This window comes from Sciurus carolinensis, chromosome 7 (assembly GCF_902686445.1).
Source record: "Sciurus carolinensis chromosome 7, mSciCar1.2, whole genome shotgun sequence".
NCBI lineage: Eukaryota > Metazoa > Chordata > Mammalia > Rodentia > Sciuridae > Sciurus > Sciurus carolinensis.
The window spans coordinates 150,900,672-150,918,166 of NC_062219.1; the positions used below are offsets into that span (position 1 = coordinate 150,900,672).

The 17,495-nt window shown below is 48.6% G+C and overlaps 1 protein-coding gene across 1 annotated transcript in view; it reads right to left on the reverse strand.

Annotated features, from left to right (window-relative positions):
- Window positions 1-2,482: 2,482 nt before the first annotated feature.
- Window positions 2,483-17,495, reverse strand: part of LOC124989469 (collagen alpha-1(I) chain-like) — a 30,817-nt gene continuing 15,804 nt past the window's right edge. Inside the window, exon 2 of the mRNA XM_047559292.1 lies at window positions 2,483-4,587. Coding sequence (XP_047415248.1) covers window positions 2,483-4,587 — 2,105 coding nt within the window. The remainder of the gene's footprint in view (window positions 4,588-17,495) is intronic.

The following is a 17,495-nucleotide window of genomic DNA, read 5'->3' on the forward strand; positions in this document are numbered from 1 at the left end:
TTATCCCTGTTCTAAAGATGGGAAACAGTGAGCCAGCAAGGGCTAAGTCCTCGCTGGTGGTCACTCAGCCACGATAGGTGGGGCAGGATGGTCCGCATCCGGGCTTCTGTGGCTCCAGAATCCACCCTTTCAACCACAGTACTGTGGTCCTGCATTATATATAGGCACTGAAATTTTTTAAAAATAATCTACCTCTGGCCATTTTTGGAAAAATATATTCGCTAAACCCAGGAATAGTTATTTTAGCCATAGTAAATCTCTTTTCCGTCACCCCTTCATTTCATAACAAGTTTAGATACAAAACAAGCCAGAGTCTTGGTTCTGCCCAAAGAGTACAGTAAGGTGTGGACTGAAAACAGAAGTGCTCTCTCAGGAGGAGCTCGGACTGCCTCCCTGGCCTGGGCAGGGATGAGTTTTGTATGTGCCTTTTTTAAAATGTGGAGATAAAATGTGAATAACTGACTTTAAAAGGTTCATTTTGGTGCATCTCCCTGGACAGGATGCCTGGTTGATATTAGCAGTGGTGAATGACACTCCACATCTTTGGAAGGACGCCAGTCAGAAGCGTGGGACTCTCCCAAGTTTCCAAAGACACCCCTAGAAGAAAGCAATGCGATGAGTCACCAGGGCCATAGGAAGTGCAGGGTCTCTGGACACGTGGGCCCCTCAGCACCCCAGGTTGAGAATAGCGACTGGCCCTCCCCAGACGGTCAGGGAGACTCTACACCGGGCAGTGTCCTGGAAAGGTGGGGTGCTGTGTGAAGCAAACCAGAGAGGAGTTTGGAAGCAAAGGGGAGGAGATGGAGAGCAGGAGGGAGGGTTGTGCAGGGCCAGGAGCTCAGAGAGAGGGAAAGATGGCTACTACCAAAGATGGCCATTACACCCTCACTTTTTCTGTCTGCTTGAGGCATGACATTTGCCACGAAAATGGAAGAGAGCATCCTTGTGAGTTTGAGAGTTCTACTTGTTGAGGGGAAAGTCACCTGAAGTAAAAATAATAATTAAGGAATAATGAAATTCCATTAAAAACTCAACAGCGAGAGCTGTCCATCTTGGGCACCATTACTTGGAGTTGGGTTTTGAGTTCGATCTCTACACTATCCATGTTGGTAATAGGGAAAGTATAATTTTCCTTTCTACAAAGTATTCTGGCTACATGGAAAAATATTCCTCAAAACTATGCATGAGAAGAGGTGGCTCAAATAACCTTAGGAGTTACAGTTTTCACAAGAAGACAGTGTCCTTGCAATTTTATTAGCTTATTTGCTTATCATGAGTTAAACCATGTTTGGTAAAAATGTTACCATCCAGTGATCCTTACACTGGGTGAGGATGTGTGTGGAGAGGTGGGTAAATCAGTACTCAAGTCTCCTGGCAGATAGATTAGGTGAAATGGGGACACCATTCCAGGGGCTTTTGATTCCCTGGACTAACGAGATGGTGACGTTTATACTCATTCAGCACCTACACAGAGTCAGCTGACAACCCAGGCGTGCTCTAAGGGGCTGGACTCTACTTGTGGTTTTTTAAACTGTGGAATTAAGAAGAGCACCTCCTCTTGCAGCAGGTACGTGAGGCCTCCCAAAGGTATTTTCTCGGTGCATTGGAGCATGGTGAAATGATGATCAGCTTCATGCAAATCCAAAGAAAGAATGCAATTTTGGTTAAGTTTCACGTGAGGCATGGGATTTCAGGATGACCCATATTTCTAATGTTGCCAACACAATGCCAATTTGCAAACAGGATGAAAAATGAACATTCTACTAATGATTAATGTTCTTTTCTTGCAAGGTACATTTTGTACATATTTTCCAAACTTATGCAACATATGATTTATTGTAAAACTTGGGCGTTAGGGTTCTCCAGAGAAACAGAACCACTGTGAGCTGTCGTGTGTCCCTGCACACGCATGTGAGAGTGAGGTGGGGGGAGGAGGGAGACTTTCCGTAAGGCATTGGGCCGCGTGGTTCTGGAGGGTGAGAAGTCCCAAGATAGGCCATTCGCAAGCTGGAGACCCAGGAAAGGCAGGGGTCCAATTTCAGTTCAAGTCCAAGAGCAGGAGAGGACCAGTGTCCCAATGTCCCAGTTTGTACCGGGAGCAGGCGGGAGGGAAGCCAGTCCCACCTTCCTCCACTTTTGGTTCCATCCAAGCCCACACACATTGGTCCAGCAGTTCAGCTGCTGGCTGTACCCCAAAGCACCCTCACCTTGATAATCAACCACCATGATACCCGTCCATTAACATTTATAAAAATGGAAAGAAACATCCATCTCTCAGAGTCAACTACCTTGACCATTTCCACAGGTAGTTAGAGGTGGAGGCCAAGTTAAGAACTCAGACAATTTGATCTTGAAGCCAAGGTTGTATTTAGTACATTACAGTTTAGTGTCTAGCTAAAATAATGTTGTGCCTTTTTATCTCTTAACGTTGTGCCAAAGCTCATTGGATGCTAAACTTTTCAGGGGGAGGTGTAATACTGTATCAAGCCCCCTGCCAACAGCGTTGTGGGGGTGTAAGAACGTCTCTTGGAATACTGGTGTTCAGAGTAGAGGTCTGGGGTGGGAGGCCAGTACTGTGGTGTCTGGACCCTGCTGGGAATGGGGTGCCGTAGGACCCAGCTGGGAATGGGGTGCCGTAGGACCCTGCTGGGAATGGGGTGCCATAGGACCCTGCTGGGAGTGGGGTGCCATAGGACCCTGCTGGGAATGGGGTGCCATAGGACCCTGCTGGGAATGGCGTGCCATAGGACCCTGCTGGGAGTGGGGTGCCGTAGGACCCTGCTGGGAATGGGGTGCCGTAGGACCCTGCTGGGAATGGGGTGCCGTAGGACCCTGCTGGGAATGGGGTGCTGTAGGACCCTGCTGGGAATGGGGTGCCGTAGGACCCTGCTGGGAATGGGGTGCCGTAGGACCCTGCTGGGAATGGGGTGCCGTAGGACCGTGCTGGGAATGGGGTGCCGTAGGACCCTGCTGGGAATGGGGTGCCGTAGGACCCTGCTGGGAATGGGGTGCCATAGGACCCTGCTGGGAATGGCGTGCCGTAGGACCCTGCTGGGAATGGGGTGCCATAGGACCCTGCTGGGAATGGGGTGCCATAGGACCCTGCTGGGAATGGGGTGCCGTAGGACCCTGCTGGGAATGGGGTGCCGTAGGACCCTGCTGGGAATGGCGTGCCGTAGGACCCTGCTGGGAATGGGGTGCCATAGGACCCTGCTGGGAATGGCGTGCCATAGGACCCTGCTGGGAGTGGGGTGCCGTAGGACCCTGCTGGGAATGGGGTGCCGTAGGACCCTGCTGGGAATGGGGTGCCGTAGGACCCTGCTGGGAATGGGGTGCCGTAGGACCGTGCTGGGAATGGGGTGCCGTAGGACCCTGCTGGGAATGGGGTGCCGTAGGACCCTGCTGGGAATGGGGTGCCGTAGGACCCTGCTGGGAATGGCGTGCCATAGGACCCTGCTGGGAGTGGGGTGCCGTAGGACCCTGCTGGGAATGGGGTGCCGTAGGACCCTGCTGGGAATGGGGTGCCGTAGGACCCTGCTGGGAATGGGGTGCCGTAGGACCCTGCTGGGAATGGGGTGCCATAGGACCCTGCTGGGAATGGCGTGCCATAGGACCCTGCTGGGAGTGGGGTGCCGTAGGACCCTGCTGGGAATGGGGTGCCGTAGGACCCTGCTGGGAATGGGGTGCCGTAGGACCCTGCTGGGAATGGGGTGCCATAGGACCCTGCTGGGAATGGCGTGCCATAGGACCCTGCTGGGAATGGGGTGCCGTAGGACCCTGCTGGGAATGGGGTGCCGTAGGACCCTGCTGGGAATGGGGTGCCGTAGGACCCTGCTGGGAATGGGGTGCCGTAGGACCGTGCTGGGAATGGGGTGCCGTAGGACCCTGCTGGGAATGGGGTGCCGTAGGACCCTGCTGGGAATGGGGTGCCATAGGACCCTGCTGGGAGTGGGGTGCCATAGGACCCTGCTGGGAATGGCGTGCCATAGGACCCTGCTGGGAATGGGGTGCCATAGGACCCTGCTGGGAGTGGGGTGCCATAGGACCCTGCTGGGAATGGGGTGCCGTAGGACCCTGCTGGGAATGGGGTGCTGTAGGACCCTGCTGGGAATGGGGTGCCGTAGGACCCTGCTGGGAATGGGGTGCCGTAGGACCCTGCTGGGAATGGGGTGCCGTAGGACCCTGCTGGGAATGGGGTGCCATAGGACCCTGCTGGGAATGGGGTGCCGTAGGACCCTGCTGGGAATGGGGTGCCGTAGGACCCTGCTGGGAATGGCGTGCCGTAGGACCCTGCTGGGAATGGCGTGCCGTAGGACCCTGCTGGGAATGGGGTGCCGTAGGACCCTGCTGGGAATGGGGTGCCGTAGGACCCTGCTGGGAATGGGGTGCCGTAGGACCCTGCTGGGAATGGGGTGCCGTAGGACCCTGCTGGGAATGGGGTGCCGTAGGACCGTGCTGGGAATGGGGTGCCGTAGGACCGTGCTGGGAATGGCGTGCCGTAGGACCCTGCTGGGAATGGCGTGCCGTAGGACCCTGCTGGGAATGGGGTGCTATAGGACCCTGCTGGGAATGGGGTGCCGTAGGACCCTGCTGGGAATGGGGTGCCATAAGACCCTGCTTCTTCTCAGCCTGGGTGGGGGCTGCGCTCTCAGTGGGAGGGGCGAAGCCAGCACTTGCCTTATTTCTAGGAAATCAGAGGGCACTTGAGTATCATCGAGGGCAGGGAGATGAAGTTCCTGGGAGGGATATTCAGGTCATAAGATAAGGACATGGAAACTTACTTCCTGGGGACCCCTGAAGGAAGAATGGAGAAAAGACCACTTGCCTGTATGGTCAAGGTGTGTCTTTGGGCTAAAACGGGCATACGTGAGTGGATATTCTTTGTTTCTAAGCTGTAGATCTGTAGGGAATGGAAAAAAGAAAAAAAAAAAACCCTCCACAGACAAACAAACAAACAAACAAACAACCAGAACCATTCAACGTAACCTGTCAGCAGCCGAGGCGACGGGCTTGCAGCTCCAGTGCCCACAGCTCGCTCTAGGTGAGACGTTCCACAGGCAGGGCTAGCCGTCTGTCTTCTCCCTCGCTGTCCCCTCGGAACACCCCGGGAAGCGCGTCTTGGGCCGTGCAGAAACCCTCTTGCTGAGTCCTCTGCATAAAACAACAAAGACGCACGTGGTCCTTGTTAGGCACTCACCCCGCGTGCAAGCGTCCTCCGCAGTGACTGTGCCTCAGACTCAGTTAACAGTTTGCAGATTAATTTCTCACCCAGCCTCAACCCCTTGGCAAAGCCTTGTGGCGCCCACCTCCTGCCCCGCAGCAAGCGGCTTTCTCCGCAGCAGCACCTGCTGGCCCCCTGCTGACGGCCACTGCCCGGCATTGGCTGATCACCTCTGCGTTCTGTTAAGCGAGGTTCAGAGATGCTGATTGCATTTATTGCATAAATTACTTCATTATTAAAATCAGGTCATTTGAGCCCCCAAACCATTAACATGAAGGCTATTAACATAATTTCATAAGCTAATAAATCAAGCACAGGAAAAGAATTAAAGGGTTCTTAGTGATAAGTGTTTCTTCAGAGATTAAGGAACACAATTTTCTTGTGCATATATTAACATTTTATGAGCGGATTCACGCAAGAGCAGCTTTTTCTCTCCGCATACACGACTCACTCCGTCTTCTCCGCACTTGGGCCACTGACGCTGGCTTTCAAAATCATGGATTTTTTTTTCTTTTCAAAGCATTTTTGAACTGAACCTGTCAGCCTTCTGTGATAAGCACTACCTGTGAAATTCTCATCTCTTTGCATTTCTTAGACTGCTAAAGCTCTAAGGCGGGGAGAGGAAGCCCAGTAAAGCTGGAAGGAACAACCTCCTTGGCTAGGTCTCAGAGAATGCAGTCTTCGTCCTAGGTGAACTTCAGATGTGTCGCTGGTCGTGAGAGGTTCTAGCGCAGTGCTAATTATCTCTCTAATTACAACTCATACTGAGGTTAAGTGTTCTTATCAAATGATGCATTAAAAATGGGTTTTATTCCCAGGCTGGGTGTAATAGGCTGTGATTCTGGCCTGAACACGTAGAAATGGGTTCCCTCGCTCATTTCGCTTACCCAGTTGTGAAAGATTCTGAGGGTCGGAGCCATCATTATCCAGTGTGATGATGTTGCCTAGAAACGAAGATAAGTTCCGATGTAAATGAGACTATAACAACTTTATCCTTCGTGCAATTTGTGTAATGTCTTTAGCAAATAGCAACTTATGGATCATAATTGAAAACTGCAGACTGCTATTAGCAAGCATCACATGTGATTTTACAGGTGGACTTGGTGGAGCTGATGGTTCTTTCTGGGAATGAGTACCGTGACCACTTTCTCCTACAGTGACTTTAAGTGGTGACCTGAATCAAGGAAAACTCCCCTGGCCCTCTCATTCTGCCCATTTTAAACCCTTCAACAGTTTCTCAACACTCTGAATCAAGACACAGCAGCCGGACATTTCCCAGTGTGGCCTGCAAGCCCCGCATGGGCTGGCCTGCTCTCCTGGGTCCAGCCATATTGGTCGCACGGCGTCCTTTGCGGTGCTGCTTCTTTCAGCTCTTTATAAGTGCTGTTCCTCTGTCACAGGGCCTTTGCACAGGCTTCCCTGCTAAAGTGCCACTTCTTCCAGGAAGGTGTCCCTGGCCAGTCTGACCAGCTCAAACCTTTCTGGGCTGTGATAAGACCATGTATGTCTAGTTTGTATCTTTGCTACATTTGTAATTTTAAATTTTGTAGCGTAAGCACTTTCAAAATTATTACTTTGTTTACTTGGTAAAGAAATATAAATAAAATAGAAGAATCTATGCTTAAACCATCTAGTTTTGATTCCTTTTTTCTTTTATCCCATCACTCCATCCTGTAGAGATCAATGTTATTTATTAGTTTCTTATCTTTGCAGTATTTTTTTTCCAGCAAAGGCAAATTTCCCCAACATGACACAGAAGATAATATATACCTCCATATTCCACATCCTGATTTCCTGCCTTTAACAAATACTCTAGAGTCTGATGTATGTGAAGACAGAGACAACTTCCCCTCTCCTTTATACAGCTGCATTGTATTCCACAGTAACTTTTCTATTTCAATGCTGACTGTTGGGTAGATTTCAAATCTTTTGCTATAACAAACAATGCTGCAATATTATCTGTGTGTGCTCTTTTGTGCCCTTGTAGGTTCTATGTTATTTTACACAGAGGTTGGCTTCCTTCGCTGGCGAGAGGAGAAATGCATCAGTGAAGCTGGTCTGTGCTCTGGCTCTCCTGCTCCACGCTTTCACCAGCAGAGCAGCCTGTTTCTTCAGGGCCTGGCCAGCAGTGCTGTGCAGCTTCGGGTGGAGGTGAGAATGGCCAGCAGGGTCGTTTCAGTGGCCTCTTTCTGATTTTGAGTGAGGTTGAGTATTTTTTCAGTGTGTGAGAACCATTCTCTGCTCTTCCCTGTGTCGACCACTGGCCCACGTTCCCTGTCATTTTCTGTGGGGTGCTTTGTCCTTTTGTTCAATGGGCATTTATTCTCAGGGACATCAGCCAGTTAGCTGTGACATGTGTTGCGAGTATTCCCAGTTGGTTGCTTGGCTCGGGATTTTCCGTCTGGCCATCTTGGATGCCAACACTGACCTCCCTGCTCAGACCACTCATCTCAGGGAGGCAAGCGCACATCTCTTCTGCCACCGTGATGTCCCCAAAGTCTGTTTCTCTGAAAAGAAAAATGTGTGATTGTTAGGGATGGTGTGCAGGGCCCCCTTCTCCTCTGAAAGCCTAGGATTCGGCTGTCTATTTCTACGCCTGGCCTGTCGAGACTCCCCTTTACCGTCCTCCCTCTGCTCTGAGCCTGGGCTGGAGGGGGCGTGGTGGCTAAGATAGTGGTTGGTACCTAAGGGCTGCTGGGAAGTCCCTTCCTCCGAGTTCCCGCCTCCTTCTCAGCTGACACTCCACTACTAGTGACACTCTCTCTGTCTCCCCTCCCTGAAGCCTGTTCTGGTCTTCGCTGTCTTTTGTCTGGATTCAGGGCAGCGACCAAGTCTGCTGCTTCCCGTCCACCTGCGACCTTCAGAGGACTTTCTCACCAACGAGCCCTGCTCGGGGCTTTCCCCACTGAACTTTCTTGTGCTGTCTGTTTCCATTATTTCTACAGTTTCAGGGTCCTCCACGGTAAGGACTCAATCCACACTTTGAGTGACAAGTCCACTCCAGCCCTCCCTGCCCCTCAGGCTCCCTCGCATGGGCTGTTTGCCATCATCCACCTCTGTGCCCTCTGTGGTCTTCTGCTTCCATCTGGGATGACCTGCTTCTCCCCAGGTCCAGCTCCACCCCTGGACTATTGCCGTTTCTCACCAGGACTAGATTCTGCTCTCCCAGGACCCCCACTTTGAATAGGAGATCATATTGTGCGTTTTCCTTGGAAGGCACGTATATGGCTCTCTCTCTACCAGAGTAGGACCTCCTCGAAGGTAGACATGTATCGTGTTCTTTGTGATCCTCATGGTGTTCTGCAAGAAATGATCTCCAAGGCATTTATGGACTGGAATCGAAGTAACACTCAATCCTGGGAAATTTAATTTCAGTGTGATTGGTACAAGACCCCTGAATGTGTAGCGAGTTTCCTCAAGGAGCTTAGAGTTCGTAGAGCAGATTGTTAGGGTTTTACATTACAGTTCATGAAAACAGTACATACCTCTGTGCAGGTGTGTGTGTGTGTACACACGTGTGCACACACAATTCCATGCTGGAACGTGAAGGGAGGGACAAGTATCAGTTAGAAGTGAAGGACACAGAAAACAAAACTCTCTTTACTTGGTGTTCTTTGCCAAAGAGCAGCTCTGCTCATTCCTGAAACAGCTTTCCTCATTATTCTGCCAGATTATATCTTTACCTAATCCATTTTATTTTAGATAGAATTGATCCATGAACGCTTTCTGGTTAACCCATAACCACTTCTCATCTGCGCCACCCTGGATGGAGGTTGACACAGTTGTGCCTGGATGCGTTGAGATGTTGTCGAAGCCATCTAACAACCCGATTTAATCTTGAAGTTTTTCCAGAAATAATAGCTCATACTCATAAACATTTGACAGTGAAAGGATTTGTCAGGATGTGTGATCTGGGATGAGTTCCTGGGATCCTCCCCCACAATGTGCCCATGAAGCTCTGCCCTTAACTGCTTGAAATGAAGACTACATTTCCCAGCCTCCCTTGCAGCCCTGTGACTGAGTTCCAGCCAATAAAATATAAATGGAGGTATCACATGACCATCCAGAAATGGCCTTTAAAGGGAGAGGTACCACTTTTCAGACACTTTCTTTTTCCTGGTGAGCAGGATGGTGAGATATGGATGAAGCTGGAACAGCTAGCTTGGGCTCTGAGATAGAATCCTGTGCTGAAAGAGAAGTTCAGTTAGACAGAAGAGCTGAACTGATGAATTTCCTGAAAATGCCTTCTAGATCTCCTACCTCCAGCATTTCTTTATGTGAAAAAGAAATAAGAATTCCAACCTTTTATTTAGGGTTTATTTTTTTATTTAGGGTTTTATCATTTGCAGCTTAACCTGATCCTGAGTAAATATAGTCATAGAAAAAAGCAGGATTTGGAGAATTATGAAGAGCCCTCCAATGAGACCCAAATTAATGTTCTGTCTGGGAAAAAAAAAATCATTAAAAGAGAGGGGGGAAGATCAGCGTCGCATGCTGTCGGGCATGTTCTCTTCTCCTTGGCCAAGGAGGGAATGTCAGCTCATGTGCTGAGGCTGCGCATCGGCACTGAAGGACCCCCTGAGCCACTGTCCATAATTCATCTGGAAGATGCTGGATAGGCAGCAAGTACTGGCAGACAGCAGCGCGAGCAAGAGGAAGAGCAGGGCGGTGTTCAGGAAGCAGGGATGGAATGATCCTGGCACGAGACTGGGTTAAAGCATGCAGGACGGGGGTCTGCTAGCATGGGATCTGCATTCATCAACTGTGGAGTTAACTTTTGTATATGGTAATGAGCATAGTAAGGTAACTTGGTAGTAAAATACCTCTCCTGATTAAGCTACCCCCAATTGGACGTTATTCCAGACCAAACTGCCCAAGGAGGTTCTTGCCAAGGATGTAGTAACCTGGTCTTACACACCCGAGAGAGGAGGAAAGAGATTTCCTATTCCAAACAGGAAGAGATTTAGCTCAGCTACTTACGGAGCAGGGCTTTGAACTTGCTCTCTTGCGACTCCTGGGTCAGTTCTTGCTCTCAGCACTCTGTTCTATCTGCTCATGGAATTCACTCCTGCTCAGGAAGTTGATGGAAAACTGGGCAGTGGAAGGCTCACCTTTCCCATGAGCCCCAGAGGAGTGACCCTTCAAGCTGTCACCTTCCACCCACGAGACAGAAATTCAACTTTCAAAATTTCTGCTGAAAATTCTTTCAAGTTGCGTCTTTCTACCGTAGGATCGTTTGTGATGAAGCATTCACCTGCTGCGAGGTGCAGAGCTCACCATGTCTTTCCTACAGAGTTCCAGAACTCCAGGGGAGAGGGATGAGAGGTGGGTCCACCCCAGTGACAGGTCCAGAGCTTTGCCTTGGATAATGAAATGAAAGAATGGGCATAACTAACATCTTTGGTACTGGATGGCGATTTCCCAAAGCACAGAGCTCTTCAACCAATCACATTGTCATTTTTTAACATAAAAAATAATGTTTCTTCTTTCTACTAAATCTTTCAGTGTATTCCTTACTCATTACAAATTTCCCACACCTGTTTTCGTACAGTGGCGCTAAATCCTGGCTGGATGGCATTATAAATGCTGGATCACAGAGCTGAGCCTTCCACCGGCTCTCCCCCTTGCACGCTTTGTGAAAATCGCCTATCAGGTTTTCAACATTGGAAGAAACCTCTTAGTTCAATATATAAATAACCCAACCTCCTTGTTTACAAATGAGAGAAATCAAGGTCTGGAGAGAAGATTGTGCCCAAGGTTACCCAGCTCCTTGAGGTTTTAAGAAGTATCTCTTATATTCCTTTTATGTCTTTGCAGAGCAGATTAAAAAGAAATATTTTCCCTCCCCTTCTGTTTTCTCACCCTCCAAACATTCCAGATGAGGTCCCATGTTTGCAGCCATAAATGTGGCTTAACAAAGTAGCACTGTATACAATTTATCTAATAACATTTTTGGAGGAACGAAATGTCTCACAACCTTTCCTTCTTTCTCACTTGTCAACGTTTTCACGTGTGGGTTGCACTGGCTGTTCTTTGCACTGAGCTATGTGAAATGTCATGCGTTAACAGCTAATTAGTAGATTTCAGAGAAGGAGATCTTGCTAATGCAACAGGCTTCTGTATCCCAGAGGTGCTGGAGGTGGCTGCCACTCTCAGGCATCAACAAAGCCCAACACAACAGGGGACGCTGGCCCAGGGGTGGGAGGTTCCTGGGAGCAGCCAACATCTTCCTGTGGGGCCTGCCTAGTTGCTGGGCTGAACCAACTGTGCATGGGTTGAAGGCCCCTGGTAGCTCCACGCTGGCTCCAGTGCGTCCAGCAAACATCATTCTGGGGTAGACTGCTGGCACCCAGAGGGGCATCAAATACTTGCAGAAAGGAGAGAGACTGATGTGGAAGCTGCGATGGTGTCTAACGGAGCCCCATCCACCCGCGGTGGTTGAAAGAGTATTTGGCCAAATCTCATTCCACATATAATTGGTGCTGTAACAACTCAGTGCTTCTCAAAACCAAACCATAGGGACTTCCAACAAGTAATGAAAGAGCATGCCCTGGTGGAAAGGGGCAGAAGGTCACCATCAGTGTTACTAGGAGACGAGAAGAGCCACGTCTTCTGCAGACAGTTCATCCGACTTGCTTCCACAGGATAACCAGCATGTAACGGACCGAACTCTATCCAGTGCTTCCCAAGAGTTCAATATTGTGCCTTCATTGAAATTGATTGGGACGGGGTACTTTTCACCACCTGCTGAGGACATTTGGAATGAGCGCTGAGCTTGCTCTCCTAGTTTCAGCTCACAAAGCAGCAACGAATGACTTCATCAAGTACTTATTTAGCACCAGCTCGATATACATGGGCCTGTGCTTAGAGATACTGGGATTAAAGCTTGGACCTATATGTCTCCTGGGGGCACATTTTGAGCATCGTGTGATTCGTACAAATGACCCACTCAGCACCTTCCCTGGACCAGGCAAAGTAGGCCATTTTTACATTACTATTTTGAGATTGCCACTTGGTAATTGCCACTTTTATTCCATTTTTTTTTCCCTTCACAGGGAATACAAAAATATCTAAACTCTTGTCACTGGTGTTTAATGAAAACTAATGGAAACTTGTGGTCATGCAGATCACAAAAAATATAATTGGTGCCACAATAGCTCAGTGCTTCTCAAAAACAAACCATAGGGACTTCCAGCTAAGTAGAGCAGCTTTAAGAAAATGAATTTTCCTCCAACCCTTCTCAAAGTCCCACTAGGATGACAGGAAGGAAGGAAAAATCACACTTCAATAAGAAGTGTAAAAAAAAAAAAGGAGGAGAGAACGATATTTTGAAAGTTAAATAGTATATGGATGGGCAATAACTGGCTCGCTAGACAGAAGAAGGCTGCAGAAGCGTCGATGATAAGCAAAGTCACAAATCAGGCTGAAATAGTGCCAAAGAGCCCCGGGCAGGCTGAGAAGTACAGGCACCAGCAGCCTCTGAAGGGACGTGGGCAGGACTGGAAGTAGGAGGGGTGGTTAGGAGTAAGTTGGACCCTTGGATTGCCTATGGCGTCTGGGGCTTCCAGCCACCATCCTTCCCCCTTGGCCATGACTGGAGTTTATTCAAAAGAGGTTGGTTGAGCAGACCTGGGCTGGAGGACCCTGGGCAGAGCTGGGGGTGCTGGTATCCTCTGGAAACCTAGGAGACTACCAGGGCATCTGCACATCAAACAGTGGCGTCACCAGCACCAACTACCGTCCTAGGTTGCTGGCAGCCAGGCTCATACGGGCTCTGCTGGAGAAGAGGGGCTTCCTTCTGGGGAAAACTGATTAGCCCAGGAGAAAGTGTCTATAGATAGATGCTAGATCCCAATCCCTGAAGAATATAGGTTCCACGGCAAAGGGGAATTAAGGTGGCAGATGGAATTAAGGTTATTAGCTGACTGTTACCCAGAGAAAGTCTCCAAGGTTATCTGGGTGGGCTCATTGCAATCACCAGGGTCCTTAGAAGTGGAAGAGAGGGAGAGAGGTCAGAGTCATGTGATGTGAGAATCACAAGCCCCCTGCTGCAGTTTCAAGATGGAGGAAAGGGGTCAAAAGTCAAGGAATCGGGGTGGCTTGTAGAAGCTGGTAAAGGGAAGGAAATTAATTCTCTTCAAGAGGCTCCAGAAAGGGACACAGCCCCGTCAACACCCTAATTTTACCCAGTGAGACAGTATCAGACTTCTGCCTTGTAGGATTCAACTGTAGGATAATATAATTTGTGCTGTTTTAAGCTACCAAGTTTGTGGAAATTTGTTAGTACTGCCATGTTAGCTGGGCAATGCGAGGGACCCAACACAATGCCTGATCTCCCCACGATGAGTCTTAAAACAAATCCTGTTCACAAACTCTGGGATACCATTAACATTTGAGGACTTCTCTTAAAAACAGACAAAGAGTAACAGATACTTAACAGAAATCCCCAACACAAAAGGCAAAGATCAAAATTAATAGACATAACCGAGAAAAGAACCCATGCAGGGAGCAGTTAAAAAAAAAACCTTCAGCGATATAGAAGATATTGTATTCATGAAACAAGAATAGAGCGTTCTTAAAAAGAAATATTCAGAAAATTTAAAGAGCTCTTAGAATATAAAAAAACCATAAAATATATTAAATTATAAGGTGAGAAATTAAGTTTAAAAACCTCAAAAATGGAACAAATTGTTTTAAGAAAAAATAAGAAAATTAAAGTATGTGTAAAGGATATTTAAGAGGAGTCTCAAAGTAAAGTATAAAAGATTGAGTCATAATGGTTTGCAAAAGCTATAGATGATCAAAACAAGATGTTCAAGATTAAGTCATGTTTTAGTAGTCAGGACAGGTGAGGGTATGCCATAGTAAGGAAAAAGCCCGAATTCCTGTGTCTCAACGTTTCACACTACATATAACAAAGTGGGTCTGCAGAGGGAATCTGATTATCCAGGTGCCTCAGGGATCCAGGATGACCTATGGTCGCTTTTTCTCAAAGCTGACCCAAAGTTGACAATCATCACTTCAGCTCATGTTTCATTAGCCAAAGCCACTTACGGGGCCTTGTCTAAATTCAAAAGGTGGGGAAATGCAACCCTACCATATATGCAGGAGGAGGCCTGGAATATTTGGGAACTGTAGCAGCAGTGGGGAGTCCTCACAGCTCTTCTGTGATAGGTAGAATGCAAATTAGTTAGGTTTGTTTTTATCCAAAGTCTATTTTCCTCCATGTGTTTTACTTCAGGTAATTATTAGCTTTAATGGCAGATGATGGGTCTGGCTGGAGGGAGGCTGGCAAGGTTATTTGAGGTCCTCAGGTGAGTTAAAGCAGTGTGGCTTCTTTTCTGTGTCCCCTGGTTGAATGAGGAAGTACGGTATTTGCAGAGCAAACCTGGTCTTCCTTAAGTGGTTTCTATAACAAGATAATTTTTTTCTTCATCCACCATGAACTGATTTATTTTTGTTTGCAAGTGGAGTCTTATTTGTGCCCGACATTTGAAGGTTGTGAGTCCAAGAAACACCACCTTGTGCCTGTTTAAGAAACAACCCGAGGTGCCCTGGAAATTAAGATGCAAATGCGTGCGTGGGAGAGCTGTGTTTATCTAACCCTCAAAGCACTCTGAGGAGACGTGCGGGGGTGCAGGACCCATGGGGTGGGAAGCTCAGAGAGGTTTGAGAAGGGCTGGCTCAGGACCTGCCCTGGTTCTCACTGAGCAGGGCTTTCCTGCAGGTCCGGAGGAACCTCGGTGGGGAGCACCGTGGGTGAGGACGCATGCGGATGAAGAGGGAGGACTGGGGCTTCGGAAGCTTTCACCAGAGTCCCCCAACAACCTCAAATCCTGGACACACCAAAGCCAGGTATGTTACTACCTCGTCATTACATCCAAACAACCAGAAGGCTGAGATCATCAGAACTCTGTATTGCTTTGGAGGAAGAAAGGACAGCTGAAATCAGGCACACTTTCCAGAGAAAAGCAATTTCCAGAATGTTCTAGGGTGAGGAGTGATTTCAACCAACATCTTAACTTCCTTTAACAATATACCACACTCAGGCAGAAAGAGACTTGGTTGGGATGAGTCACTTACCAAACTGGGTTCTTTCTGAATTCCAAAACCTTTATTACAGGAGCTCCAACCGGTGTGAATTATAAGCAGCAAGGCCTTTAGCCTGGGACTCGATGAGACTTGTTGTGACTACTCAAGCCCCCGAGCATGTGCCCCAGACTACAAACCATCCGTCAAGCGTTCTGAGTTCTTCCTTGGCTGCCACCATGTCACCCTGGGGTCTGGTTGAGAAGTCTGTGCTGGGATGCTCTGGCTTCTCTCCTGTGAAGCCATGTTCCTTTGCCCCATCCCACATGCATGGATGCTTCTGGCCTCAGGCCTCTACGTTGCAAATGACATTGCACTTCCAATGGCAGGGCCACAAGTGTTCCATTATATCACCCAAGTTTGCAGATCATCACCTCAATCCATTCAACTCTTTTGACACGTTAGTATTGATTTCTCTAGACCAGGGTCTCTCAGTTTGGCACTATTAATATTTGGAGAAGGTAAATCTTTGTTTTGGGGAAGGTTGTCCTGTGCATTGTAAGGCATCCTGGGTCTTGAGTCACTTGATGCCATAGCGCCCACTCACCCCAGCTGACGACCTCAGAACGCCTCCAGACACTACCAGAGTCTCCTGAGGACCCCAGTTGCCCCCTTTGATAATCACAGACCAGACCACCAATATCCAACAAAAATGTCATGTAAGACAAAAATGCAAGCTACAGAAGTGATTCTTAATTTTCTAGAGGATACATTAAACAGAAATAAGCTAGCACCATGAATTTTAATGGTGCTTTAACTTAACCCGATAGAACTAAAATCCCCTCGCTTCAACATATCATCAATACAAAAAGGATGAATGAGATATTTTCCTCTGTTTTGGGGGAACTGAGTTTTCCAAGATTTGTGTATATTTTATGCTCATGATGCATCTGGTCTGGCAGGAGCCACATCTGGGTTCAGTAACCACATGTGGCTTAGTCCTATCTTCTTAGACAGTGCAGGTCTAGATAGCTGCCAGTTTATGTCCCAAATGGATGATATTAGGAGCTGGGACTTGTGGAGTGACCACATTTTGGTGAAGGCATGTGGATAGAGCCCCACGGTGGAGTTAGTGACCTTGTAAGAAGAGAAGGAGACTAGAGTCCTTCTCTTGGCCTTGTGAGGACACGGTGAGAAGACAGCGGTCTGCAAACCAGAAAGAGACCTTCACCAGTACCTTGCCCCTGGACTTCCACCCTCCGGAACTGTGAGAAATGAACACTTGTTGTTTATGCCTCTCAGTCTATGGTATTCTGTCAAAGCAGCCCAAACCAACTGAAGCGATGGCTTTGCTTCCCCTGGTGTCCTGAGCAAGCACTTGTGTGTTCTGCTCATTGACCTGGATACCCTGCGTGTCAGTCAGCTTTCTGTTACTGTGATTGATCCATGAGGGGATCAGCTTAAAAACAGAAAAGGTTTATTTGGGCTTCAGTTTCAGAGGCTTCAGTCCAAAGAGGCCCTTTGCTTTGGGCCTGTGGCAGCACATCATGGCGAGAGTGTGTGGTGGAGTAAAGTCACTCAGCTGGTGGCTGGGATGTGAGAGAGGGATCCCCTTGTCCCCTCCGAGAGCTGACAACCTCCCTCCAGGCCCGCCTCTGGAAGCTTCCATCATCTCCCCACAGCATCAGCCCAGGGACCAAAAGTGAAACAGGGGCCTTGGAGGGACACTCCAAACCAAACTCCAGCAGCGTGCCCTCCATCTCCCCAGCTAGAGTGCCGGAGATGGACTCTAGACAGGCAGGGACCACACCCACCATGACCGCAGCTGCAGTTCGATTCCCAGCACAGAGCCTGACACGAAGGTGGGTGATTGAGAGGGATCGTACCCATACTAGGTGACGTGCCCGCCGATCAGCTCGACCTCTTGATGGCTGCAGTAACCGCAGACAGAGCACCAATGTTTCTGCTTCGCCACTCTGTGCCAATCACGTGTGGGAGACGTGCACAATGAGGACTAAAGCTACGGATGACCGTCGCCCGGGCACTTTAGCCCTCGGACTATACTCAGGATGTGTCCACTGATAAAAACATTATGTGGCGTGGCAAGTCATCCTAATTACCAATCAATCACAACGTTGGACCAATTGATATGCTCTGCCAAGCATCCTGGAGGAGCAAAGTTTTTGTTTTGTTTCATTGGATCACATTTTTGGATGGTTGCTATTCTTACACTAGTTAAGAGACC